This window comes from Salarias fasciatus, unplaced genomic scaffold (genome assembly GCF_902148845.1).
Source record: "Salarias fasciatus unplaced genomic scaffold, fSalaFa1.1, whole genome shotgun sequence".
Lineage (NCBI taxonomy): Eukaryota > Metazoa > Chordata > Actinopteri > Blenniiformes > Blenniidae > Salarias > Salarias fasciatus.
The window spans coordinates 201,044-228,865 of record NW_021941384.1 but is presented as its reverse complement, the minus strand read 5'-3'; the positions used below and the strand labels follow the sequence as shown (position 1 = coordinate 228,865).

The window sequence follows — 27,822 nt, the reverse complement described above, 5'->3', positions numbered from 1 at the left end:
TGTTTGAAGTTTATTATTTGTAGTTTTTTTTTACTTCACTTTTACACTAAGACCTGAGAAACAGTATTTTACTCATCCTGAAGAGGATCGAAGGACAAAGAGTCTGAGTCTGGAAGGAGTCCTCAGATCTGGTGGGGTCCAGAAGGAGTCCACAGACCAGAAGGAGTCCACAGGGAGTCCACAGACCAGAAGGAGTCCACAGACCAGAAGGAGTCCACAGGGAGTCCACAGACCAGAAGGAGTCCACAGGGAGTCCACAGACCAGAAGGAGTCCACAGACCAGAAGGAGTCCACAGACCAGAAGGAGTCCACAGGTTCTCACATGACTTCACGTGCAGCATTCAGTCACTAATCAGCCAATCACATGCTGCCATGCAGCCACCAATCAACCGGGAGATTGGAACCACATGTTCACACAGACAAGCAGTGTGTCTCTCTCACACACACACACACACACACACACACACACACACACACACACACACACACACACACACACACACACACACACACACACACACACACACACACACACACACACACACACACACACACAGAGAGAAAACTCAGTTTTATAATTTTATTTAGAAAATAGAGCTAAGATAAAAAAGTACAAAGGTATTTGACACACAGGTCAGAGTGAGACAGATGGGTCAGAGTGAGACAGACGGGTCAGAGTGAGACAGACGGGTCAGAGTGAGACAGATGGGTCAGAGTGAGACAGACGGGTCAGAGTGAGACAGATGGGTCAGAGTGAGACAGACGGGTCAGAGTGAGACAGATGGGTCAGAGTGAGACAGACGGGTCAGAGTGAGACAGACGGGTCAGAGTGAGACAGATGGGTCAGAGTGAGACAGACGGGTCAGAGTGAGACAGACGGGTCAGAGTGAGACACACGGGTCAGAGTGAGACAGACGGGTCAGAGTGAGACAGACGGGTCAGAGTGAGACACACGGGTCAGAATGAGACAGACGGGTCAGAGTGAGACAGACGGGTCAGAGTGAGACAGACGGGTCAGAGTGAGACGGACGGGTCAGAGTCCCAGGAGAGTTCGGGCTTCTTGACTTTGAGCCTGAAGAGTCTCACTGGCGTAACGCTGTAACAACTCCATCTTCTTCCGCCTCACCAGAGCTTCCTCCACCTGAGAGACAGACACATCAGAGACAGTGAGACAGGTCAGAGACAGTGAGACAGGTCAGAGACAGTGAGACAGGTCAGAGACAGACAGGTCAGAGACAGACAGGTCAGAGACAGTGAGACAGGTCAGAGACAGACAGGTCAGAGACAGACAGGTCAGAGACAGACAGGCCAGAGACAGACAGGTCAGAGACAGACAGGCCAGAGACAGTGAGACAGGTCAGAGACAGACAGGCCAGAGACAGTGAGACAGGTCAGAGACAGACAGGTCAGAGACAGACAGGTCAGAGACAGACAGGCCAGAGACAGACAGGTCAGAGACAGACAGGCCAGAGACAGTGAGACAGGTCAGAGACAGACAGGTCAGAGACAGACAGGTCAGAGACAGACAGGTCAGAGACAGTGAGACAGGTCAGAGACAGACAGGTCAGAGACAGACAGGTCAGAGACAGACAGGCCAGAGACAGTGAGACAGGTCAGAGACAGACAGGCCAGAGACAGTGAGACAGAGACAGTGAGACAGGTCAGAGACAGTGAGACAGGTCAGAGACAGTGAGACAGGTCAGAGACAGACGGGTCAGAGACAGTGAGACAGGTCAGAGACAGTGAGACAGGTCAGAGACAGACGGGTCAGAGACAGTGAGACGGGTCAGCAGACCTGCCAACCTTGGTGAAATGTTTTGAGTACCACTTGCCTGAACAGTTGTCGACCGGGGGGGGGCTGTCAGTTTTAAGTTCTCATGTGGTTCTTTAATTTGTTTATTGGCAAAGATTAAACAGATGTTTTTGTGATACACATTACATTGCGGCTGACCGTGCACGTTGTCCCCAGAAAAGAGCTTCAAAATGCTGCTACATGTCCTTTAACTAAGCATTTTTTGCTGTGTGTGTGCGCATGCGTGCGCGTGTGTGTTCCATTACTAAAACCTTTATAAAGCCGTGAATACGGTGTTTCAAATGAACTGGTGTCCTTGTTACCTGGTGACCGACTTCCTTTAAAATTTCCTGCTGCTGCTGCTAGTAGCTGCAGATGTTGAAATCAGACTCATAAAAGGTCTGACACGACTTTTTGTCTGGTTTTTAACATCTATCAGCAACAAGGGACGTGAAAGACACCCAGTCGCCAGTTACGTCACGCGGACCAACGCGCAACGCGCACCCACGCGGACATGTGAAGCATGGACGGGCCTTTAAACGGGACTCAGTTATTCCAAAACACCGGCTCCGCTCCGGTTTCGCGACACTCCTCCTCCGCTAGCTAGCTGCTGCGTTCAGGTGACTGGAACTGCTGCGGAAAACTGAAACTCGGTCGTTAACACGAAAGCAGCGGAGACAGCTGGACTCAGGAGACACGTGAAGGAAGCGAGGACAATTTGCACAAAGGAACGACTCTCAGACAGCTGTGAACCGGCTCTCGTCGTTCACTTGAAAGAGCCGTTCAAACGTTCATTGAACGTCGCAGCTCTACGAGGGCAGCACATGTGTTTCCTCCCGGTTCCATAGCTTCGGCGCACCAGACTAATTTACCGGTATTTTTTTTCAGCGTGACAAATACAATGTGTGAAGTGAATGTGTGACAACACACCGAAATGCGTGACACTTCAGAGGCCTGCTGCTGCATCGTGTTGTCAGACATGAGAACGTCCACGGTCCACATTTAGAACAGCGCTCACAGACGTCTGCAGCTTTTTGCGTAGTTTAATGAGGCGGAGCGTACCAGCGTGTTTTGATGTCAAATTGCGTACCTGCTACGCAAAATGCGTACAGGTTGGCAGGTCTGGGTCAGAGACAGACAGGTCAGAGACAGTGAGACAGGCCAGAGACAGACGGGTCAGAGACAGTGAGACAGGTCAGAGACCAGGTTCCGTCCCAGAGCGAAGACAGCCTCACCTCCTTCTGAGACGGGACAGGGACATGAGCGATGAAGGTGACTCCTCCCTCTTCTCCCTCCTGCTCCTCCTGACCCTCCTCCTCATCCGACTGCAGAGAGAGAAGAACCTTCAGCAGAACCCTGACAGAACCTCCAGCAGTAACAGAACCCTGACAGAACCTTCAGCAGAACCCTGACAGAACCTTCAGCAGTAACAGAACCCTGACAGAACCTTCAGCAGAACCCTGACAGAACCTTCAGCAGTAACAGAACCCTGACAGAACCTTCAGCAGAACCCTGACAGAACCTTCAGCAGTAACAGAACCCTGACAGAACCTTCAGCAGAACCCTGACAGAACCTTCAGCAGTAACAGAACCCTGACAGAACCTTCAGCAGAACCCTGACAGAACCTTCAGCAGTAACAGAACCCTGACAGAACCTTCAGCAGAACCCTGACAGAACCTTCAGCAGAACCCTGACAGAACCTTCAGCAGTAACAGAACCCTGACAGAACCTTCAGCAGTAACAGAACCCTGACAGAACCTTCAGCAGAACCCTGACAGAACCTTCAGCAGAACCCTGACAGAACCTTCAGCAGTAACAGAACCCTGACAGAACCTTCAGCAGAACCCTGACAGAACCTTCAGCAGTAACAGAACCCTGACAGAACCTTCAGCAGAACCCTGACAGAACCTTCAGCAGTAACAGAACCCTGACAGAACCTTCAGCAGAACCCTGACAGAACCTTCAGCAGAACCCTGACAGAACCTTCAGCAGTAACAGAACCCTGACAGAACCTTCAGCAGTAACAGAACCCTGACAGAACCTCCAGCAGAACCCTGACAGAACCTTCAGCAGTAACAGAACCCTGACAGAACCTTCAGCAGAACCCTGACAGAACCTTCAGCAGAACCCTGACAGAACCTTCAGCAGAACCCTGACAGAACCTTCAGCAGTAACAGAACCCTGACAGAACCTTCAGCAGTAACAGAACCCTGACAGAACCTTCAGCAGAACCCTGACAGAACCTTCAGCAGAACCCTGACAGAACCTTCAGCAGTAACAGAACCCTGACAGAACCTTCAGCAGAACCCTGACAGAACCTTCAGCAGTAACAGAACCCTGACAGAACCTTCAGCAGTAACAGAACCCTGACAGAACCTTCAGCAGAACCCTGACAGAACCTTCAGCAGAACCCTGACAGAACCTTCAGCAGTAACAGAACCCTGACAGAACCTTCAGCAGTAACAGAACCCTGACAGAACCTTCAGCAGTAACAGAACCCTGACAGAACCTTCAGCAGAACCCTGACAGAACCTTCAGCAGTAACAGAACCCTGACAGAACCTTCAGCAGAACCCTGACAGAACCTTCAGCAGAACCCTGACAGAACCTTCAGCAGTAACAGAACCCTGACAGAACCTTCAGCAGAACCCTGACAGAACCTTCAGCAGAACCCTGACAGAACCTTCAGCAGTAACAGAACCCTGACAGAACCTTCAGCAGTAACAGAACCCTGACAGAACCTTCAGCAGAACCCTGACAGAACCTTCAGCAGAACCCTGACAGAACCTTCAGCAGTAACAGAACCCTGACAGAACCTTCAGCAGAACCCTGACAGAACCTTCAGCAGAACCCTGACAGAACCTTCAGCAGTAACAGAACCCTGACAGAACCTTCAGCAGAACCCTGACAGAACCTTCAGCAGTAACAGAACCCTGACAGAACCTTCAGCAGTAACAGAACCCTGACAGAACCTTCAGCAGTAACAGAACCCTGACAGAACCTTCAGCAGAACCCTGACAGAACCTTCAGCAGTAACAGAACCCTGACAGAACCTTCAGCAGAACCCTGACAGAACCTTCAGCAGAACCCTGACAGAACCTTCAGCAGTAACAGAACCCTGACAGAACCTTCAGCAGAACCCTGACAGAACCTTCAGCAGAACCCTGACAGAACCTTCAGCAGTAACAGAACCCTGACAGAACCTTCAGCAGTAACAGAACCCTGACAGAACCTTCAGCAGAACCCTGACAGAACCTTCAGCAGAACCCTGACAGAACCTTCAGCAGAACCCTGACAGAACCTTCAGCAGTAACAGAACCCTGACAGAACCTTCAGCAGAACCCTGACAGAACCTTCAGCAGAACCCTGACAGAACCTTCAGCAGTAACAGAACCCTGACAGAACCTTCAGCAGAACCCTGACAGAACCTTCAGCAGTAACAGAACCCTGACAGAACCTTCGGCAGAACCCTGACAGAACCTTCAGCAGTAACAGAACCCTGACAGAACCTTCAGCAGTAACAGAACCCTGACAGAACCTTCAGCAGTAACAGAACCCTGACAGAACCTTCAGCAGAACCCTGACAGAACCTTCAGCAGAACCCTGACAGAACCTTCAGCAGTAACAGAACCCTGACAGAACCTTCAGCAGAACCCTGACAGAACCTTCAGCAGAACCCTGACAGAACCTTCAGCAGTAACAGAACCCTGACAGAACCTTCAGCAGAACCCTGACAGAACCTTCAGCAGAACCCTGACAGAACCTTCAGCAGAACCCTGACAGAACCTTCAGCAGTAACAGAACCCTGACAGAACCTTCAGCAGAACCCTGACAGAACCTTCAGCAGAACCCTGACAGAACCTCCAGCAGAACCCTGACAGAACCTTCAGCAGAACCCTGACAGAACTTTGAAAAGAACCAATAACGAACTCTATGGAGCAATCATGGAGCCTTGAAGAGGACAGGAAGCTCCTGTCTGTCTGGGTTAGAGCCGGCTGAGGGACAGGTGGGGACAGGTGGTTACAGGTAGGGACAGGTGGGGACAGGTGAGGACAGGTGGGGACAGGTGAGGACAGGTGAGGACAGGTGGGGACAGGTGGGGACAGGTGAGGACAGGTGGGGACAGGTGGGGACAGGTAGGGACAGGTAGGGACAGGTGGGGACAGGTAGGGACAGGTGGGGACAGGTGGGGACAGGTAGGGACAGGTGGGGACAGGTGGGGACAGGTGAGGACAGGTGGGGACAGGTGAGGACAGGTGAGGACAGGTGGGGACAGGTGGGGACAGGTGGGGACAGGTGAGGACAGGTGGGGGACAGGTGGGACAGGTGAGGACAGGTGGGGACAGGTGGGGACAGGTGAGGACAGGTGGGGGACAGGTGGGGACAGGTGAGGACAGGTGGGGACAGGTGGGGACAGGTGGGGACAGGTGAGGACAGGTGGGGACAGGTGAGGACAGGTAGGGACAGGTAGGGACAGGTGGGGACAGGTGGGGACAGGTGGGGACAGGTGAGGACAGGTGGGGACAGGTAGGGACAGGTAGGGACAGGTGGGGACAGGTGGGGACAGGTGAGGACAGGTGGGGACAGGTGGGGACAGGTGAGGACAGGTGGGGACAGGTGAGGACAGGTGGGGACAGGTAGGGACAGGTAGGGACAGGTGGGGACAGGTGGGGACAGGTGAGGACAGGTGGGGACAGGTGGGGACAGGTGGGGACAGGTGGGGACAGGTGAGGACAGGTGGGGACAGGTAGGGACAGGTAGGGACAGGTGGGGACAGGTGGGGACAGGTGAGGACAGGTGGGGACAGGTGGGGACAGGTGGGGACAGGTAGGGACAGGTGGGGACAGGTGGGGACAGGTAGGGACAGGTGGGGACAGGTGGGGACAGGTGAGGACAGGTGGGGACAGGTGAGGACAGGTGAGGACAGGTGAGGACAGATGTATGGAGATAATTTTGTGTCTTTATTATTCAATCAATCAAAAAAGGTTTTGCAAACAAAAAAGAGAGTTGAGACCAAAAAACATAAATTTGCAATCAAAAAATAAAAGTTCAATCAAATAGAATAAATCTGAGAACAAAATGATTTCAGTGGCAACCCCACCACATTTTTTTGACATCAAAACAGAAAAAAACTTTGGTTTTGAATTGTGAAGTTTTGCTTGCAAGCTCAAAAGTTTTGGTTTTGAATTAAAAAGTTTTGGTTGCGAATCTGACTGGACCCAGTGGGCGGGGCCAACACTGGTGGAAGAGAGAAGAGCTCCTATTGGTCGCTTTGACCTGGCTCCTCCACCGCCTGTCTCCGCGCTGCTGCTGCTGCTTCTGCATTGGTAAAGGCCAGTAGACATTACAGGCTTTTTTCAATCTTCCCCGATTCAGAGACACACTGGAAGACAACGGAGGACAGATCGCACCAGATCTTCCTCTCCTGACCTTCTAGCGTGTGGAGTCCTGTGGAACACACTAGAAGATTCTTCATTAGAGAATCGGCTCCTCGCTCTTCAAAATCTCGCGGAGTCAAACTTGATTTTGAGCGTTTTCCCTTCAGTCCTGTGTTTACATTCATCTCCACTATTCATAATAAGCGAGGAGCTCATTCCCTCACGTCATTCATTCCTATCGGCTCCGTTCTTTCAGAGCATCCCCCCCCCCCCCCCCCCCCCCCCCCCCCCCCCCCCCCCCCCCCCCCCCCCCCCCCCCCCCCCCCCCCCCCCCGTGCAGCACGGAGTGTTCACTGTCAGAGTTTAAATGGTACAGGGGGACGAGGGGAACATACGTAGTTTGACATCATTTCCTTATCATTTACCCCGTATTTGATAATAATTTAGCTCATTCATGTGTGTTTATTTCTTTTTTTTACGTTTCACTCCAGAGAGAAACAGTTTAGAAATAAATTATCGCAATCTGTGACGGACAAGCTACTTTTTTAAAAAATCACCAAATAGCTTAAATCATTTTTTGTCCCCAGATTGAATGGTTTAGACCAGAATTAAAATGCATTGATTAGGAAAAAGTTTCATTATACGTCCAAGTCCTCAGAAAGTTGTTTTTGCAATTCTTTGGTGATGGTTAATAATGAGATGAACTGAAACATTGGGATTATTGCAGGACTGGCGAGATGCAGATGAGTGAACCAGATCTGGGTTTGGGTCTGAATGAAATCCAGTTCATCCAGGAGCGAAACAGTTATTGAGGAATAACCTCTCGTTTTCTGCACTGCTGAGCTTTTCTGTTTCACTGTCATATAGTGAATATATTTCAAAGACATATATTCATGTCTCCAGCTCTGACAGCTGAGAGGGGATTTTTTTTTCAACACCTCAGTCAAACGGAACTGTTCGGCCAATCAGGGAGCTTTATTCTGAGGGTGTGGACAGGTCGGCTCTGAGCTGTCGTCTAGCAGGGCACCGCACACCACAGGATTTGCGATCGGAAATATTAAACATGTTCATTATCTACGATCTCGGCTTCCAACGCCTCCCGAGCGGCTCCGACTGGAAAAAAAAACAACCTCTGGGAACACACGGCACACTACAGGAAGATCGGATCCGAACTCATTTACATACTCCTGACAATCAGACCTTTGGCATCATTCAGGAGGAGAAAACCGGGACAAAATTCAGCCCGTGGTTCGGGCATGGATAACTGCCAATAATCCTGTAATGTCTACTGGCCTTTACCAATGCAGAAGCAGCAGCAGCAGCGTGGAGACAGGCGGTGGAGGAGCCAGGTCAAAGTGACCAATAGGAGCTCTTCTCTCTTCCACCAGTGTTGGCCCCGCCCACTGGGTCCAGTCAGATTCGCAACCAAAACTTTTGAATTCAAAACCAAAACTTTTGAGCTTGCAAGCAAAACTTCACAATTCAAAACCAAAGTTTTTTTCTGTTTTGATGTCAAAAAAATGTGGTGGGGTTGCCACTGAAATCATTTTGTTCTCAGATTTATTCTATTTGATTGAACTTTTATTTTTTGATTGCAAATTTATGTTTTTTGGTCTCAACTCTCTTTTTTGTTTGCAAAACCTTTTTTGATTGATTGAATAATAAAGACACAAAATTATCTCCATATAGGTGGGGACAGGTGGGGACAGGTGAGGGACAGGTGAGGGACAGGTGGGGACAGGTGAGGGACAGGTGGGGACAGGTTGGGGACAGGTGAGGGACAGGTGGGGACAGGTTGGGGACAGGTGAGGGACAGGTGGGGACAGGTTGGGGACAGGTGAGGGACAGGTGGGGACAGGTTGGGGACAGGTGAGGGACAGACCTTGTCATTGTGGACGGAGTAGATGTTCTCCTCTTCCTCCTTCTCCCCACACACACCAGCCTCCTTCTCAGCTCTCCACCTCTGCAGCGCCTCCAGCACCGCTACACACACACACACACACACACACACACACACACACACACACACACCACACACACACACACACACACACACACACACACACACACACACACACACACACACACACACACACACACACACACACACACACACACACACACACACACACAGAGTTGACAGCAGCACAGCGCCTTCAGCCCGACCAGTGACTCCGCCCACTCTCACCCCGTCACACACCCCACTGGGATGAAGCTGCAGCTGAAACACAGCTTCAAACCTGAGGTGCGCGGCCAGTGAGAGGGTCACCAGAGGTGAGCATGAAGGTCAGAGGTCATCAGCGAGAGATTTATACAGGTCAGAGAACAGTCTGCAAACAAAACCAAACTGAAGGGATGATTCCCCAACCGTCGTTCTGAAGGAAGCACATCTTCATCTCTGCGACGACCTGACCCATCGACAGCATAACGGACAGAACAACACTAAACTACAGGCGGCGTCTGTCCTGGTCTCACCCTGCTTCTCATGCTGCGTCTCCAGAGGGAGCAGCACCCCGTCGTCTTCGTCTCTGTAACCATAATACTCGGCGTCCACGTCCTTCATCAGCTCCGCCCTCGTCTTCCTCAGAGCCGGAGCCGCTGTTGGTCACAAGAGACATGAGGACCGGTGAGAGGTGAGTGGACACGAAGAAGCAGGAGGACAGAGACGGGGGCACAGAGACGGGGAGGACAGAGACAGGGAGGACGTACGCTCCTTCTCAAACAGCTCCCGGACTCCCGGCAGCTCCCGGGCCGCTCCGAAGTATTTGTATCCACGGTTACCAGGAACTTCCTTCCCCTCATGGTCCAACATCTTGGGGCCGAAACGCTGGAACACAGAGACTGGGTCAGACGGGTGTGTCTGCAACACCCGGCAGCTGAGAGACACCCGAACAACACCGGACAGCTGAGAGACACCTGAACAACACCCAGCAGCTGAGAGACACCCGAACAACACCGGCAGCTGAGAGACACCCGAACAACACCGGACAGCTGAGAGACACCCGAACAACACCCGGCAGCTGAGAGACACCCGAACAACACCCGGCAGCTGAGAGACACCCGAACAACACCGGACAGCTGAGAGACACCCGAACAACACCGGACAGCTGAGAGACACCCGAACAACACCCGGCAGCTGAGAGACACCCGAACAACACCCGGCAGCTGAGAGACACCCGAACAACACCCGGCAGCTGAGAGACACCCGAACAACACCCGGCAGCTGAGAGACACCCGAACAACACCCGGCAGCTGAGAGACACCTGAACAACACCCGGCAGCTGAGAGACACCCGAACAACACCCGGCAGCTGAGAGACACCCGAACAACACCCGGCAGCTGAGAGACACCCGAACAACACCGGACAGCTGAGAGACACCCGAACAACACCCGGCAGCTGAGAGACACCCGAACAACACCCGGCAGCTGAGAGACACCCGAACAACACCCGGCAGCTGAGAGACACCCGAACAACACCCGGCAGCTGAGAGACACCTGAACAACACCCGGCAGCTGAGAGACACCCGAACAACACCGGACAGCTGAGAGACACCCGAACAACACCCGGCAGCTGAGAGACACCCGAACAACACCCGGCAGCTGAGAGACACCCGAACAACACCGGACAGCTGAGAGACACCCGAACAACACCGGACAGCTGAGAGACACCCGAACAACACCCGGCAGCTGAGAGACACCCGAACAACACCCGGCAGCTGAGAGACACCCGAACAACACCGGACAGCTGAGAGACACCCGAACAACACCGGACAGCTGAGAGACACCCGAACAACACCCGGCAGCTGAGAGACACCCGAACAACACCCGGCAGCTGAGAGACACCCGAACAACACCCGGCAGCTGAGAGGTGGTTGTGGGTGGCTGGAGCCCTTCCCAGGTGCTGTGGGCGAGGGCGGGGTCACCCTGGACAGGTCTCCGGTCCGTCTCAGGGCAGGGTCACCCTGGACAGGTCTCCGGTCTGTCTCAGTCAGGGCGGGGTCACCCTGGACAGGTCTCCGGTCCGTCTCAGTCAGGGCGGGGTCACCCTGGACAGGTCTCCGGTCCGTCTCAGGGCGGGGTCACCCCGGACAGGTCTCCGGTCCGTCTCAGGGCGGGGTCACCCTGGACAGGTCTCCGGTCCGTCTCAGGGCGGGGTCACCCTGGACAGGTCTCCGGTCCGTCTCAGGGCGGGGTCACCCTGGACAGGTCTCCGGTCTGTCTCAGTCAGGGCGGGGTCACCCTGGACAGGTCTCCGGTCCGTCTCAGTCAGGGGCGGGGTCACCCTGGACAGGTCTCCGGTCCGTCTCAGGGCGGGGTCACCCTGGACAGGTCTCCGGTCCGTCTCAGGGCGGGGTCACCCTGTTCAGGTCTCCGGTCCGTCTCAGGGCGGGGTCACCCTGGACAGGTCTCCGGTCCGTCTCAGTCAGGGCGGGGTCACCCTGGACAGGTCTCCGGTCCGTCTCAGGGCGGGGTCACCCTGGACAGGTCTCCGGTCCGTCTCAGGGCGGGGTCACCCTGGACAGGTCTCAGGGCGGGGTCACCCTGGACAGGTCTCCGGTCCGTCTCAGGGCGGGGTCACCCTGGACAGGTCTCCGGTCCGTCTCAGGGCGGGGTCACCCTGGACAGGTCTCCGGTCCGTCTCAGGGCGGGGTCACCCTGGACAGGTCTCCGGTCTGTCTCAGTCAGGGCGGGGTCACCCTGGACAGGTCTCCGGTCCGTCTCAGTCAGGGCGGGGTCACCCTGGACAGGTCTCCGGTCCGTCTCAGGGCGGGGTCACCCTGGACAGGTCTCCGGTCCGTCTCAGGGCGGGGTCACCCCGGACAGGTCTCCGGTCCGTCTCAGGGCGGGGTCACCCTGTTCAGGTCTCCGGTCCGTCTCAGGGCAGGGTCACCCCGGACAGGTCTCCGGTCCGTCTCAGGGCGGGGTCACCCTGTTCAGGTCTCCGGTCCGTCTCAGGGCGGGGTCACCCTGGACAGGTCTCCGGTCCGTCTCAGTCAGGGCGGGGTCACCCTGGACAGGTCTCCGGTCCGTCTCAGTCAGGGCGGGGTCACCCTGGACAGGTCTCCGGTCCGTCTCAGTCAGGGCGGGGTCACCCTGTTCAGGTCTCCGGTCCGTCTCAGGGCAGGGTCACCCTGGACAGGTCTCCGGTCTGTCTCAGTCAGGGCGGGGTCACCCTGGACAGGTCTCCGGTCCGTCTCAGTCAGGGCGGGGTCACCCTGGACAGGTCTCCGGTCCGTCTCAGGGCGGGATCACCCTGGACAGGTCTCCGGTCTGTCTCAGTCAGGGCGGGGTCACCCTGGACAGGTCTCCGGTCCGTCTCAGTCAGGGCGGGGTCACCCTGGACAGGTCTCCGGTCCGTCTCAGGGCGGGGTCACCCTGGACAGGTCTCCGGTCCGTCTCAGGGCGGGGTCACCCTGTTCAGGTCTCCGGTCCGTCTCAGGGCGGGGTCACCCTGGACAGGTCTCCGGTCCGTCTCAGTCAGGGCGGGGTCACCCTGGACAGGTCTCCGGTCCGTCTCAGGGCGGGGTCACCCTGGACAGGTCTCCGGTCCGTCTCAGGGCGGGGTCACCCTGGACAGGTCTCCGGTCCGTCTCAGGGCGGGGTCACCCTGGACAGGTCTCCGGTCTGTCTCAGTCAGGGCGGGGTCACCCTGGACAGGTCTCCGGTCCGTCTCAGTCAGGGCGGGGTCACCCTGGACAGGTCTCCGGTCCGTCTCAGGGCGGGGTCACCCTGGACAGGTCTCCGGTCCGACTCAGGGCGGGGTCACCCTGGACAGGTCTCCGGTCCGTCTCAGGGCAGGGTCACCCCGGACAGGTCTCCGGTCCGTCTCAGGGCAGGGTCACCCTGGACAGGTCTCCAGTCTGTCTCAGGGCAGGGTCACCCTGTTCAGGTCTCCAGTCTGTCTCAGGGCAGGGTCACCCTGGACAGGTCTCCAGTCTGTCTCAGGGCAGGGTCACCCTGGACAGGTCTCCAGTCTGTCTCAGGGCAGGGTCACCCTGGACAGGTCTCCAGTCTGTCTCAGGGCAGGGTCACCCTGGACAGGTCTCCAGTCCGTCTCAGGGCAGGGTCACCCCGGACAGGTCTCCGGTCCGTCTCAGGGCAGGGTCACCCTGTTCAGGTCTCCAGTCTGTCTCAGGGCAGGGTCACCCTGGACAGGTCTCCAGTCTGTCTCAGGGCAGGGTCACCCTGGACAGGTCTCCAGTCTGTCTCAGGGCAGGGTCACCCTGGACAGGTCTCCAGTCTGTCTCAGGGCAGGGTCACCCTGGACAGGTCTCCAGTCTGTCTCAGGGCAGGGTCACCCTGGACAGGTCTCCGGTCCGTCTCAGGGCAGGGTCACCCTGTTCAGGTCTCCAGTCTGTCTCAGGGCAGGGTCACCCTGGACAGGTCTCCAGTCTGTCTCAGGGCAGGGTCACCCTGTTCAGGTCTCCAGTCTGTCTCAGGGCAGGGTCACCCTGGACAGGTCTCCAGTCTGTCTCAGGGCAGGGTCACCCTGGACAGGTCTCCAGTCTGTCTCAGGGCAGGGTCACCCTGGACAGGTCTCCAGTCTGTCTCAGGGCAGGGTCACCCTGGACAGGTCTCCAGTCCGTCTCAGGGCAGGGTCACCCCGGACAGGTCTCCGGTCCGTCTCAGGGCAGGGTCACCCTGTTCAGGTCTCCAGTCTGTCTCAGGGCAGGGTCACCCTGGACAGGTCTCCAGTCTGGCTCAGGGCAGGGTCACCCTGGACAGGTCTCCAGTCCGTCTCAGGGCAGGGTCACCCCGGACAGGTCTCCGGTCCGTCTCAGGGCAGGGTCACCCTGTTCAGGTCTCCAGTCTGTCTCAGGGCAGGGTCACCCTGGACAGGTCTCCAGTCTGTCTCAGGGCAGGGTCACCCTGTTCAGGTCTCCAGTCTGTCTCAGGGCAGGGTCACCCTGGACAGGTCTCCAGTCTGTCTCAGGGCAGGGTCACCCTGGACAGGTCTCCAGTCTGTCTCAGGGCAGGGTCACCCTGGACAGGTCTCCAGTCTGTCTCAGGGCAGGGTCACCCTGGACAGGTCTCCAGTCTGTCTCAGGGCAGGGTCACCCTGGACAGGTCTCCAGTCCGTCTCAGGGCAGGGTCACCCCGGACAGGTCTCCGGTCCGTCTCAGGGCAGGGTCACCCTGTTCAGGTCTCCAGTCTGTCTCAGGGCAGGGTCACCCTGGACAGGTCTCCAGTCTGTCTCAGGGCAGGGTCACCCTGGACAGGTCTCCAGTCCGTCTCAGGGCAGGGTCACCCCGGACAGGTCTCCGGTCCGTCTCAGGGCAGGGTCACCCTGTTCAGGTCTCCAGTCTGTCTCAGGGCAGGGTCACCCTGGACAGGTCTCCAGTCTGTCTCAGGGCAGGGTCACCCTGGACAGGTCTCCAGTCTGTCTCAGGGCAGGGTCACCCTGGACAGGTCTCCAGTCTGTCTCAGGGCGGGGTCACCCTGGACAGGTCTCCGGTCCGTCTCAGGGCAGGGTCACCCTGGACAGGTCTCCAGTCTGTCTCAGGGCTGACATCTACACTCACTCACTCACACATTCACACCTGGGGGCATTTTAGGGTGACCAACTAACCTGACATGCATGTTTTTGGACCGTGGGAGTTGGAGTACTTGGAGAGAACCCACACAGGGAGAACATGCAAACGCCACACAGTCCTGAGCCCCGGCCGGCATTTGAACCCAGGACCTTCTTGCTGTGAGGCAACAGCGCTAACCACTGCCCAATGTGCATTTATAAATTTTCAAAATCCTTTGGCAAGCCTAAGAAATCATCTTGCGACCCCACTCTGATCAATCCAGAGGAGAAAAACCTGCCGGGCTGTTCAGATTCTAACCTCACTCTGAGCAAAGCTTCCAGGCGTTTCCATGGAGACTCTAGAGCAGAATGAAGCTCTACTCTATAGAGGAATGAGAAGTCCCAGGTAAACACAGGTATCGATTATTTTAGTAATCAATTAATCTATCAATTCATTTGGTTGATTAATCAGATCATATATATATATATATATATATATATATGTATATATGTAATTTTATTTTTTTAACTTTTCTTTTTATTTTATTTTGGCAAGCATAAAACTCACCACGGACAAGAAAATGAACTACTATTAATGCTTGCAGTAACATTTATTAAACTGCACAGGAACACTCATTGCTAGGATGAACATTGCACTTTAAATTCACAAATTATGTAAATAAAAAATAAATCAAATTCCTGAGAGAGGGCTAAGGCCTTACCTTCATTATAAAAAAATGCACATGAAAGCTGATTAAAGAACACTTCAGGTACGGCAGGCAGTATTCAGTATTATCAAACAATTCCTATTGATATTATTTTGCCATCTGTCTTGTGCAAAAACAAACTAAAATAAAGCCGCAAGCGGCATTGGACGGGACCGAGCCCTCTGGCAAGGTGGCCCCACTGAGGTCGTCCTCGTGCCTTGATGACTGAAGTCCAGGTCACTGGGAACCTTGCTCCTCCAAGAACAACCATTTTCATGACGTGACCTCATTATCTCTTGTAAATGGGCTTTAATTTTGAAGGAATTTTGACCTTATATTTTGGAAACGTAGTACATGCTTCCACTAACACTGTTTAACCCAAAATTATAAACCAGCTTTGTTAAAAATGTCATTTTTTGCAAAAATGCGACTTTTATTTTGAAGGGGTCTGAGGCTTTTATTTTGCTAGTCATGTTTTCTCCGCTTTAACGAACACCAATATAACCATTTGAGTGTCAGAGTAGCGTTATTCCATACATCCCGTTGTCTGTGCATCTATCCATCCATCCCTCATCCATCCACCTGTTAAAGACTGATTTCAGGTGTATGGTGTGTGTCAGGTGACATTTCTGCAGGGTGACAGCTGTTTGGACCATTCCAATGTGTTTCAAGTGTTGCTTCCTCAGTGGCTTGCTGCTGCAGGGGCACTGCTGCTTCAGTCATGTGTGACTTGTGGTCACGGTGCGCCATCTGCTGTGGAAAGCAGGTACAACATGCAGAATGTTTTACAGCTGGTCTCAGATCAGTGGGAGAGGCTCAATGCCCATATATGGCTTAAGTAGGTCACATGATGTTAGAGTGTGAGTCGGCAGACAATCAGTTTCTCTTTGGTCAAAACAGCTGGTGGAATCCACACACTTCGGCCGAAGTGAACAAAAACTGTCACAATTGATAGGAAATTTACTTCTTTCACTGTCGAGCTTTTCAGAGCAGTCAGACTTACAGTTTTGACCGTGGAAGCCTTAATTAATGAAGAAGGCGAGATTTTTGAGCAAAATTTGACATAGAAAGTGTGAATGACGGACTTCCTGTTTGATTTAGGTCATGGGTACGAGTGAGAAAGTTGTAGATCTCGATGAGACGAACGCATGCATGTTTTTTTTTTTTTTATCTCTGTACGACATTCCTAAAGACAAACAGTCCATTGTAGAGGTTTTTGGGGTGAGGAGTGTTTTGAGGCACATTTGATTTGACAGGAAATAGCGGACTTCCTGTTGGATTTAGGTATAGGTATGTCTCTGGGTAAATTGTAGATCTGGATGAGATGAACGCATCCACGCTGATTTGATTCCTCTGCGACATTCGTGCGGGACACAGTGTCCACTGTAGTGTTTGAAGTGCGTTTTCAGACTTGAAACTTTAAGGGTTAACAGCATCCACACCCTGAGACTTTTGAAAAAGTTTTGAACATCATCGGAAGAGAAACTCGTCCTCTATTATTTGGCGCCACTCTGACGTCTCCACGACAAGCGGTCTCAGAGGAGATCATTTTTAAACGAGGAGTCATTTTTTGCCAAATTTTACACTGAAAGGGAAATACCGGATTTCCTGTGCGATTTAGGGCATTTTTGTCAATGAGGGATTTTTAGATCTCAAGGAGACGAACACATCCACATTGATTTGGTGTCTCTACGACATTCCTAATGGTTGCTGCGGCTATTTTACTGTTTCTAGGTGGCGCTAGAGAGCTGTTTGGGTTATGGGGTTCATTTTTTCATTTTATCAAATGGACCACCGGTCCAGATGTGCGTGCCAAATTTGGTGAGTTTTCATGCATGCTTAGGGGGTCAAATTAGTGCTCGAGTGCGTCAGTAAAATAAGAAACAAACGGACGAAGAACAATAGAGGCCTTGCCCTCAGGCGAGGTGGCCTCAGTTCTGAGGCCACCTCGCCTGAGGGCTCGGTCCCTAAATAGAGGCCTTGCCCTCAGGCGAGGTGGCCTCAGTTCTGAGGCCACCTCGCCTGAGGGCTCGGTCCCTAATTCTGAGGCCACCTCGCCCTCGGGCTCGGTCCCTAATTCTGAGGCCACCTCGCCTGAGGGCTCGGTCCCTAAATAGAGGCCTTGCCCTCAGGCGAGGTGGCCTCAGTTCTGAGGCCACCTCGCCTGAGGGCTCGGTCCCTAATAATAATAAAACTCAGGCTGAGTCCAAAACAGCACATTCACCTTTTTAAACTGACAGCTGCCCTAAAATTTAAAGTGCATTCAAAGGAGGGCAAAACAACAATTTCAGAATACAGTCACTTTTCTTCTTTAGCATGGACGTGGTGCTGTGATAATCTGCCAGCTCCGCTCGGCACTGCAGACTTTGCACCGAGCTCTTCCCTTTTTTTCATTCAAAGTTGTCCCAAACTTTTGACATTTTCTGGCGTTTCCTTTGTTGTCCTTCCTCCTTTTCACCAGCATTTTCTTCATTCTGCTCTTCAACACCCAGACGCGCCACGAAAACGCGTCTCGTCTCATTTGTTATCAATTGTATTTTGACGCAAAATCACGGAAAGCATTTGGCGGTGTGAACCATAGACATAATAAAGAGTAGGCCCCGCTCGGGGCGCTGCGCAACGAGAAATACGGCCGCCATCTTGGTCCGGTGGAGAGGCGCAGACGCTCCGGTCATCCGTATGGGGATTCAGCCGGAGCTCGGTGTGACTCCTGTGTGGGACGGCAGCGAGCAGGGCTCAAGGAATAACCTTTCTCAGATGGGATTAAACGTCTTTTCAACATCACACCTGACTGCAGAGTCATTTGAACAGCTCGCTCATTAACAATTATAGGAACTTTTAGGAACAGATTTGCATGAACTTGAAAAATGAGGATGAGAGGTTCTAAGAAACTTTAAGGAATAAAATAGAGTGAAAAAGGAAGAAAGTGAGCTCTTAGATTGTTTTGTGTTGATCTCCTGTTTCATTTGGCATATTTCCTAAAGACAGAAATGTGAGGAAGAAGTGTGAGATCGCTCTGAGGAGGGAGAATTTCCCAGCAAGAGACTCGTCTGTGCTGTAGTGAGAGTCCAGAGAGCAGGACGTCCGCAGGACGTCCACAGGACGGGACAGGACGGGACAGGCTGTCCGCCGCAGAGATGGCGTTATTCCAGCCATCTTTTCTTTTTTTTTTTTTGCACATATAGTCAAAACAATATGAGTATGTGCATGGGAAAGAAAAAAAAAGCCAAAAGGTTTGTACAGACACTGCTCCTGCACAAACTCAAAGTGAAAAAAAAAGAAATGACCATGTGAAAGGCGTACATAAGAAGACGACATAAAATCCAGCACAAAAGTAGAAAAATAAAAATAAAGAGAAAAGAAAAGAAAAAAAGAGAAATCTCACAAAAATATAAACAAAGAATAAAACAAAACAGACAATCTAAAGCAATTCCCAGGTATCTCCTGTGTCTCTCATTGTGTTTGGATCAGGTCAGATATTTCAATATTGAATTGTTCTTTAAGTTGCTTTTGTAGTTGAACATAGACGCAGCAGGGACAGGCACATTCAAATCTAGATTTTCCCCCATTGGTGAAGAGAAACAACCGATTCCAGCGTTCATAATGATGATAGAATCCGTCCAAACAGATGAGTGCGGGGTCTACTCATTAATAAACGAATCCTCGAAGCAACAGAATTTAATTCAAAGCTTTTTTATAATCGAATTATTCGATGAATCGTTTCAGCCCAAGTACCAATGTCCACACTGCTCCCTCTATAGGACACTACGTAGTGAAGACGCCACCTGTAGGGCTGTCGAATGTCCAGATAGCAAAAAAGAAGGGCACTCAGGGGGTTTGGGGGTGGGGGCGGCGGGGGGTCCTGGATGTGGGGTTCAGTGTTCCGTTGCCTTCCTGTGTTGGTTGTTGGCTCTGTTTTGGTGTTGTGCCCCCCCGTTCTCCCTCTCTTTATCTCTCTCTCTTTCTGTCTCTCGCTCTCTGAGCGTCTCCGTCCCGGTCCTGTCCTCAGCCATGCCGGACGCCAGTTTTAAATAAAGGCAGCAGCAGGAGGAGACTCAGTCTCGTCCTGCTGCTAACAGTAAAATCTGTTCGGACAGTAAAAGGCTGCAATCATACAATATTGCACACCTCAGCTGCTGAACAGGACAAGGGGGAAAAAAAAAAGAAGGGCACTAAATTTCCCACAATGCATCTCGAAAAGTAGTGAGCATCGATGGTCCCTGGATGGTTCAATATTACCCATGGTGCATTGCGAATCTCCAGCAAAATGACGGAAGAGCAGCAGCGCGAGCCGGGAGCTGGACCGAGCCGGTGCGTCTGGTTGCCATGGTAGCGGCCGGGGGTGACGTTGTTGGCGCCGAGGGAAAAAGTAGGGAGCTGCGAGTCCAAATCCCAGGGCTCTAGAAAGTCCACTATGTAGTCCGGCACTATGTAGTGATTGAGCGGTCAGGGCACAGTGTGGACATCCGGACACAGCCACAGACCGGACTGAGTGAGTGAAAGTCCCTCCACCATTAGCGGTCTATGCTAGAGGGCTGTTAGCGGTCTATGTCCGTGGTCTGTTAGTGGTCTATGTTAGCGGTCTATGCTAGAGGTCTGTTAGCGGTCTATGTCCGTGGTCTGTTAGCGGTCTATGTTAGCGGTCTATGGTAGAGGGCTGTTAGCGGTCTATGTTAGCGGTCTATGGTAGAGGGCTGTTAGCGGTCTATGTCTGTGGTCTATATTAGCGGCCTATGCTCGTGGTCTATGTTCGCGGTCTATGCTAGCAGTCTATGTTCATCATGCTCATGCTGTCATGCAGGTTCCCGGGCAAAGTGAAGTCCAGCTGTTTTGACTGTTGAAAATATCGAACTTGTAATATTTCATAATGCTGAACTCCGGAGCGCTGAAGAGGCTAAAATAGCTTCTCATTGACTGTCGATGTCTTTGGCAGGCTTGGAAAGGCATGATGCTGATGTTTGTAAACCACTCCACCTCCACCCCACACACACACCAAAATACACCCCAAAATATAGCAGAGAACAAGAACAGAGCCTCCAGAAGGGAGAACACAAAGTAGAAACAAAACAGGAAAAGCCCTGCTGCCATACGGCCTCAACAACTGCAGAAAACAGAGCAACTGGTGAACCTGCCAGTCCTGCAGCGAATACGACATGAAGAACATCGCAGCGCCACGCCGTAACACCGTAACGCCTGGACTCATTCAGAGTGACAGGACAGTCCCACCAGTGCAGGACAGCGTCTGCTTTTGACATGTAAGACTGGAGAAAAGGGTGCCAAAGAGCCTCTTCAGGAGAAACATCCGTCACCTCCACAAACGGCTTCAGTCCCAGAGAACCAGGAACACAACGCTGCTTTCACCTGCCAAACGTTAACGAACTTCACACGAAAGAAGAACCAACTGAGAACTAGACCAGAAAAACACAGGACAGAGGCCAGGACCTCCTGAAGACACAGCCAGCGCCTGAGCTGCTTGCAGCAGGACGGCCTGCCGGTGGACAGGAAGACACTCACATTGTAGTCCGGTCCCCCCAGATCCCTGATGCGGATCTCCCAGTGGCGCTTCTCCCGGAGCAGCTTGTTGATCTCATCGTTCAGATCCCGGATTCTGAACTCCCCGAGACCAGCTGGGACAGACGGGGCAGAGGGACAGACGGGTTAGAGGGACAGACGGGTTAGAGGGACAGACGGGTTAGAGAGACAAACTAACAGAGGAAAAGATGTAAAGTTTCAGTTTGGACTCACCGTTCTGAATCTGAGCAACTTTCTTTGAGATTTCACTGATGATCTGAAACAGAGACAAGAGACAAGAGACACGTTACGATGACTGCTGTTGGACAACACGAGGAGGACACCTTCAGAAAACTACAGCTGGACCTGGAACTGTGGACCTTATGTCTTCTGCACATCTTTTACACAGCTCTGCAGGAGTGTGGACAGACGACAGTTCTGCAGAACGTCTCCTCTGAGCCTGGTTAACTGACGGAGATGAAGGACCGCCGCTAACTGACGGAGATGAAGGACCGCCGCTAACTGACGGAGATGAAGGACCGCCGCTAACTGACGGAGATGAAGGACCGCCGCTAACTGACGGAGATGAAGGACCGCCGCTAACTGACGGAGATGAAGGACCGCCGCTAACTGACGGAGATGAAGGACCGCCGCTAACTGACGGAGATGAAGGACCGCCGCTAACTGACGGAGATGAAGGACCACCGCTAACTGACGGAGATGAAGGACCGCCGCTAACTGACGGAGATGAAGGACCGCCGCTAACTGACGGAGATGAAGGACCGCCGCTAACTGACGGAGATGAAGGACCGCCGCTAACTGACAGAGATGAAGGACCGCCGCTAACTGACGGAGATGAACTGACGGAGATGAAGGACCGCCGCTAACTGACGGAGATGAAGGACCGCCGCTAACTGACGGAGATGAAGGACCGCCGCTAACTGACGGAGATGAAGGACCGCCGCTAACTGACGGAGATGAAGGACCGCCGCTAACTGACGGAGATGAAGGACCGCCGCTAACTGACGGAGATGAAGGACCGCCGCTAACTGACAGAGATGAAGGACCGCCGCTAACTGACGGAGATGAAGGACCGCCGCTAACTGACGGAGATGAACTGACGGAGATGAAGGACCGCCGCTAACTGACGGAGATGAAGGACCGCCGCTAACTGACGGAGATGAACTGACGGAGATGAAGGACCGCCGCTAACTGACGGAGATGAACTGACGGAGATGAAGGACCGCCGCTAACTGACGGAGATGAAGGACCGCCGCTAACTGACGGAGATGAAGGACCGCCGCTAACTGATGGAGATGAACTGACGGAGATGAAGGACCGCCGCTAACTGACGATGAAGGACCGCCGCTAACTGGCGGAGATGAAGGACCGCCGCTAACTGACGGAGATGAACTGACGGAGATGAAGGACCGCCGCTAACTGACGGAGATGAACTGACGGAGATGAAGGACCGCCGCTAACTGACGGAGATGAAGGACCGCCGCTAACTGACGGAGATGAAGGACCGCCGCTAACTGATGGAGATGAACTGACGGAGATGAAGGACCGCCGCTAACTGACGATGAAGGACCGCCGCTAACTGACGGAGATGAAGGACCGCCGCTAACTGACGGAGATGAAGGACCGCCGCTAACTGGCGGAGATGAAGGACCGCCGCTAACTGACAGAGATGAAGGACCGCCGCTAACTGACGGAGATGAAGGACCGCTGCTCACTGACGGAGATGAAGGACCGCCGCTAACTGACGGAGATGAAGGACCGCCGCTAACTGACGGAGATGAAGGACCGCCGCTAACTGACGGAGATGAAGGACCGCCGCTAACTGACAGAGATGAAGGACCGCCGCTAACTGACGGAGATGAAGGACCGCTGCTCACTGACGGAGATGAAGGACCGCCGCTAACTGACGGAGATGAAGGACCGCTGCTCACTGATGGAGATGAAGGACCGCCGCTAACTGACAGAGATGAAGGAACCGCCGCTAACTGACGGAGATGAAGGACCGCCGCTAACTGACAGAGATGAAGGACCGCCGCTAACTGACAGAGATGAAGGACCGCCGCTAACTGACGGAGATGAACTGACGGAGATGATGGACCGCCGCTAACTGACGGAGATGAACTGACGGAGATGAAGGACCGCCGCTAACTGACGGAGATGAAGGACCGCCGCTAACTGACGGAGATGAAGGACCGCCGCTAACTGACGGAGATGAAGGACCGCCGCTAACTGACGGAGATGAAGGACCGCCGCTAACTGACGGAGATGAAGGACCGCCGCTAACTGACGGAGATGAAGGACCGCCGCTAACTGACGGAGATGAAGGACCGCCGCTAACTGACAGAGATGAAGGACCGCCGCTAACTGACGGAGATGAACTGACGGAGATGAAGGACCGCCGCTAACTGACGGAGATGAAGGACCGCCGCTAACTGACGGAGATGAAGGACCGCCGCTAACTGACGGAGATGAAGGACCGCCGCTAACTGACGGAGATGAAGGACCGCCGCTAACTGACAGAGATGAAGGACCGCCGCTAACTGACGGAGATGAAGGACCGCCGCTAACTGACGGAGATGAACTGACGGAGATGAAGGACCGCCGCTAACTGACGGAGATGAACTGACGGAGATGAAGGACCGCCGCTAACTGACGGAGATGAACTGACGGAGATGAAGGACCGCCGCTAACTGACGGAGATGAACTGACGGAGATGAAGGACCGCCGCTAACTGACGGAGATGAAGGACCGCCGCTAACTGACGGAGATGAAGGACCGCCGCTAACTGATGGAGATGAACTGACGGAGATGAAGGACCGCCGCTAACTGACGATGAAGGACCGCCGCTAACTGACGGAGATGAAGGACCGCCGCTAACTGACGGAGATGAAGGACCGCCGCTAACTGGCGGAGATGAAGGACCGCCGCTAACTGACGGAGATGAACTGACGGAGATGAAGGACCGCCGCTAACTGACAGAGATGAAGGACCGCCGCTAACTGACGGAGATGAAGGACCGCTGCTCACTGACGGAGATGAAGGACCGCCGCTAACTGACGGAGATGAAGGACCGCCGCTAACTGACGGAGATGAAGGACCGCCGCTAACTGACGGAGATGAAGGACCGCCGCTAACTGACAGAGATGAAGGACCGCCGCTAACTGACGGAGATGAAGGACCGCTGCTCACTGACGGAGATGAAGGACCGCCGCTAACTGACGGAGATGAAGGACCGCTGCTCACTGATGGAGATGAAGGACCGCCGCTAACTGACGGAGATGAAGGACCGCCGCTAACTGACAGAGATGAAGGACCGCCGCTAACTGACGGAGATGAAGGACCGCCGCTAACTGACAGAGATGAAGGACCGCCGCTAACTGACAGAGATGAAGGACCGCCGCTAACTGACGGAGATGAACTGACGGAGATGATGGACCGCCGCTAACTGACGGAGATGAACTGACGGAGATGAAGGACCGCCGCTAACTGACGGAGATGAACTGACGGAGATGATGGACCGCCGCTAACTGACAGAGATGAAGGACCGCCGCTAACTGACAGAGATGAAGGACCGCCGCTAACTGACGGAGATGAAGGACCGCCGCTAACTGACGGAGATGAAGGACCGCCGCTAACTGACGGAGATGAACTGACGGAGATGAAGGACCGCTGCTCACTGACGGAGATGAAGGACCGCTGCTCACTGACGGAGATGAAGGACCGCCGCTAACTGACGGAGATGAAGGACCGCCGCTAACTGACAGAGATGAAGGAACCGCCGCTAACTGACGGAGATGAAGGACCGCCGCTAACTGACGGAGATGAAGGACCGCCGCTAACTGACGGAGATGAAGGAACCGCCGCTAACTGACGGAGATGAAGGACCGCCGCTAAGTGACGGAGATGAACTGACGGAGATGAAGGACCGCCGCTAACTGACGGAGATGAACTGACGGAGATGAAGGACCGCCGCTAACTGACGGAGATGAAGGACCGCCGCTAACTGACGGAGATGAAGGACCGCCGCTAACTGACGGAGATGAAGGACCGCCGCTAACTGACGGAGATGAAGGACCGCCGCTAACTGACGGAGATGAAGGACCGCCGCTAACTGACGGAGATGAACTGACGGAGATGAAGGACCGCTGCTCACTGACGGAGATGAAGGACCGCCGCTAACTGACGGAGATGAAGGACCGCCGCTAACTGACAGAGATGAAGGACCGCCACTAACTGACGGAGATGAAGGACCGCCGCTAACTGACGGAGATGAAGGACCGCCGCTAACTGACAGAGATGAAGGACCGCTGCTAACTGACGGAGATGAAGGACCGCCGCTAACTGAATAGAGAAATACGTCACCTGTCGCCTCCATTTCTCAGCTTTAGGAAGGTCACTGCACTCCGAGGCCAGAAAAGGTCTTCTCTCCTGGAGAGAGAGAGAGAGAGAGAGACCATGAGACAGTCAGAGAGGGAGAGAGACACAACATGAGACAGAGAGAGAGAGAGACAGAGAGAGGGAGAGAGAAATAAAAAGAGAGAGAGGAAGACACCATGACACCAGAGAGAGAGAGAGAGACACCATAAGAGAAAGAGAGAGACCATGAGACAGTCAGGGAGAGAGAGAGAGAGAGATCATGGGAGAAACAGAGAGAGAGAGAGAGAGAGAGAGAGAGAGAGAGAGAGACAGAAGGATGTCAAATACTTGACCTTGACTTTTCCTTCTTCCAGCTGAGCCTGTCTGAACCGGGCCAGAGCCGTCCTGACAGACAGAACCAGTGACACAGTTACTCCACACATCCGGAACGAAGAGAGAGAGCAAGAAGGAAAGACGAAGAAGAAGACCGGAAAAAACGAGAAACAGAAGAGGGAATGAAACGGGGAGAAAGCAGAACGACAACAAAGGTGAGAAAATGAGAATCTGAGTAAAAGGTGAGCGGAACGTTAAGAGACGATGAAAAGGTGGAGGTGAGCAGAACGCTGGGGCAGAGTGCGGCAGAAGAACCGGGCCCAGTTCAGCCCCGACCGCTGCAGGAGAACCGGGCCCAGTTCAGGCCACTGCAGGAGAACCGGACCCAGTTCAGCCCCGACCGCTGCAGGAGAACCGGGCCCAGTTCAGCCCCGACCGCTGCAGGAGAACCGGGCCCAGTTCAGGCCACTGCAGGAGAACCGGACCCAGTTCAGGCCACTGCAGGAGAACCGGGCCCAGTTCAGGCCACTGCAGGAGAACCGGACCCAGTTCAGGCCAACGGAGGAGAACCGGACCCAGTTCAGGCCACCGCAGGAGAACCGGACCCAGTTCAGGCCACTGCAGGAGAACCGGACCCAGTTCAGCCCCGACCGCTGCAGGAGAACCGGACCCAGTTCAGGCCACTGCAGGAGAACCGGGCCCAGTTCAGGCCACTGCAGGAGAACCGGACCCAGTTCAGCCCCGACCGCTGCAGGAGAACCGGACCCAGTTCAGGCCACTGCAGGAGAACCGGGCCCAGTTCAGGCCACTGCAGGAGAACCGGGCCCAGTTCAGCCCCGACCGCTGCAGGAGAACCGGACCCAGTTCAGGCCACTGCAGGAGAACCGGACCCAGTTCAAGCCAACGGAGGAGAACCGGACCCAGTTCAGGCCACTGCAGGAGAACCGGACCCAGTTCAAGCCAACGGAGGAGAACCGGACCCAGTTCAGGCCACTGCAGGAGAACCGGACCCAGTTCAGGCCACTGCAGGAGAACCGGGCCCAGTTCAGGCCACTGCAGGAGAACCGGGCCCAGTTCAGCCCCGACCGCTGCAGGAGAACCGGGCCCAGTTCAGCCCCGACCGCTGCAGGAGAACCGGGCCCAGTTCAGGCCACTGCAGGAGAACCGGGCCCAGTTCAGCCCTGACCGCTGCAGGAGAACCGGGCCCAGTTCAGGCCACTGCAGGAGAACCGGGCCCAGTTCAGCCCTGACCGCTGCAGGAGAACCGGGCCCAGTTCAGGCCACTGCAGGAGAACCGGGCCCAGTTCAGGCCACTGCAGGAGAACCGGACCCAGTTCAGCCCCGACCGCTGCAGGAGAACCGGACCCAGTTCAGTCCGTCACACAGACGGAGGCGGTGACGACAAAATGAGGACAAAGAGACGAGACACAGGAGGAGGAAAAGATGAGAGGAGCAGCGGAGGAGGAGTGGAGGAAGGGAGGAGGAGGAGGAGGAGGATGAAGGAGGTTCTCACATGGCTTTCTCTGCGTTCCTCGCCTGCAGACAAAGAGAAGCAAGAAGTAGAAACATCAGAAATCTGATGGAGCTCTGCAACCTTCTGAAGTCAGTGTGAGGATTTGAACCAGCAGCCTGTACCTGTATCCTCCATTCCCTCTGTGTGTATGTTCTACAGCTCCTGTGATGTTCTAAGATTCATGCTGTTCTGTCGGATCCTTCTAGTTCTGGTTTTCTATTATTCTGATTTGCTCTGTTCTGTGTTCTTTATTCAGCCGTTCATGACGTTCTGCCCCCGTGTTCTACGAGCCTCCGGAACCTTAATGTATCCACTGTGAGGTTATTCCAGTCTGTTCTATTCTTAAGCTTTAAAGAACCCCAGAAGCCTCCCACAGAACCTCTCTTCAGAACCTACGGGTTCCTAAAGGTTCCCTCCCCCTGGTTCCTGGGAGCTAACGAGCTAACTAGCTAACAAGCTAGCTTTAGCACTGCGGTGGATTGACCGTGTCAGAGAAACCCGCTGCGCTGTGTGTGTGTGTGTGTGTGTGTGTGTGTGTGTGTGTGTGTGTGTCGCTGTGCAGCTCCTCACCATCTTCGCTCCTTTTTCAGTCTCTCAATAAGACAAAAACCCACTTTAATTCTCCGAAACGCTGCGACGCACGAGACAGGACCGTCTTCTTCTTCTACAGACGCAGAGACATCAGGACGGCGCTGTGC

At 53.9% G+C, this 27,822-nt stretch overlaps 1 protein-coding gene across 1 annotated transcript; it reads right to left on the bottom strand.

Moving 5' to 3' along the window:
- Nucleotides 1-566: 566 nt before the first annotated feature.
- isy1 (ISY1 spliceosome associated protein) lies at nt 567-27,822 on the bottom strand. Its single transcript, XM_030087406.1, has 11 exons — nt 27,695-27,822; nt 27,125-27,147; nt 25,632-25,683; nt 25,285-25,350; nt 21,136-21,178; nt 20,905-21,017; nt 9,880-9,997; nt 9,646-9,768; nt 9,053-9,153; nt 3,028-3,117; nt 567-1,141 (listed from the first exon to the last, which is right to left on the bottom strand). Exons 1-11 carry the CDS (start codon nt 27,695-27,697, stop codon nt 1,034-1,036), a joined length of 840 nt encoding a protein of 279 aa, XP_029943266.1. The 5' UTR covers nt 27,698-27,822; the 3' UTR covers nt 567-1,033.

What these genes read in the sequence shown, in the direction of transcription:
- isy1 (XM_030087406.1), bottom strand. An exon ending in AGGAACGCAGAGAAAGCCAT is followed by an intron (nt 25,684 to 27,124) that starts GTGAGAACCTCC and finishes TCTGTCTGTCAG; the next exon opens with GACGGCTCTGGCCCGGTTCA. An exon ending in GGAGCTGTTTGAGAAGGAGC is followed by an intron (nt 9,769 to 9,879) that starts GTACGTCCTCCC and finishes TGTGACCAACAG; the next exon opens with CGGCTCCGGCTCTGAGGAAG.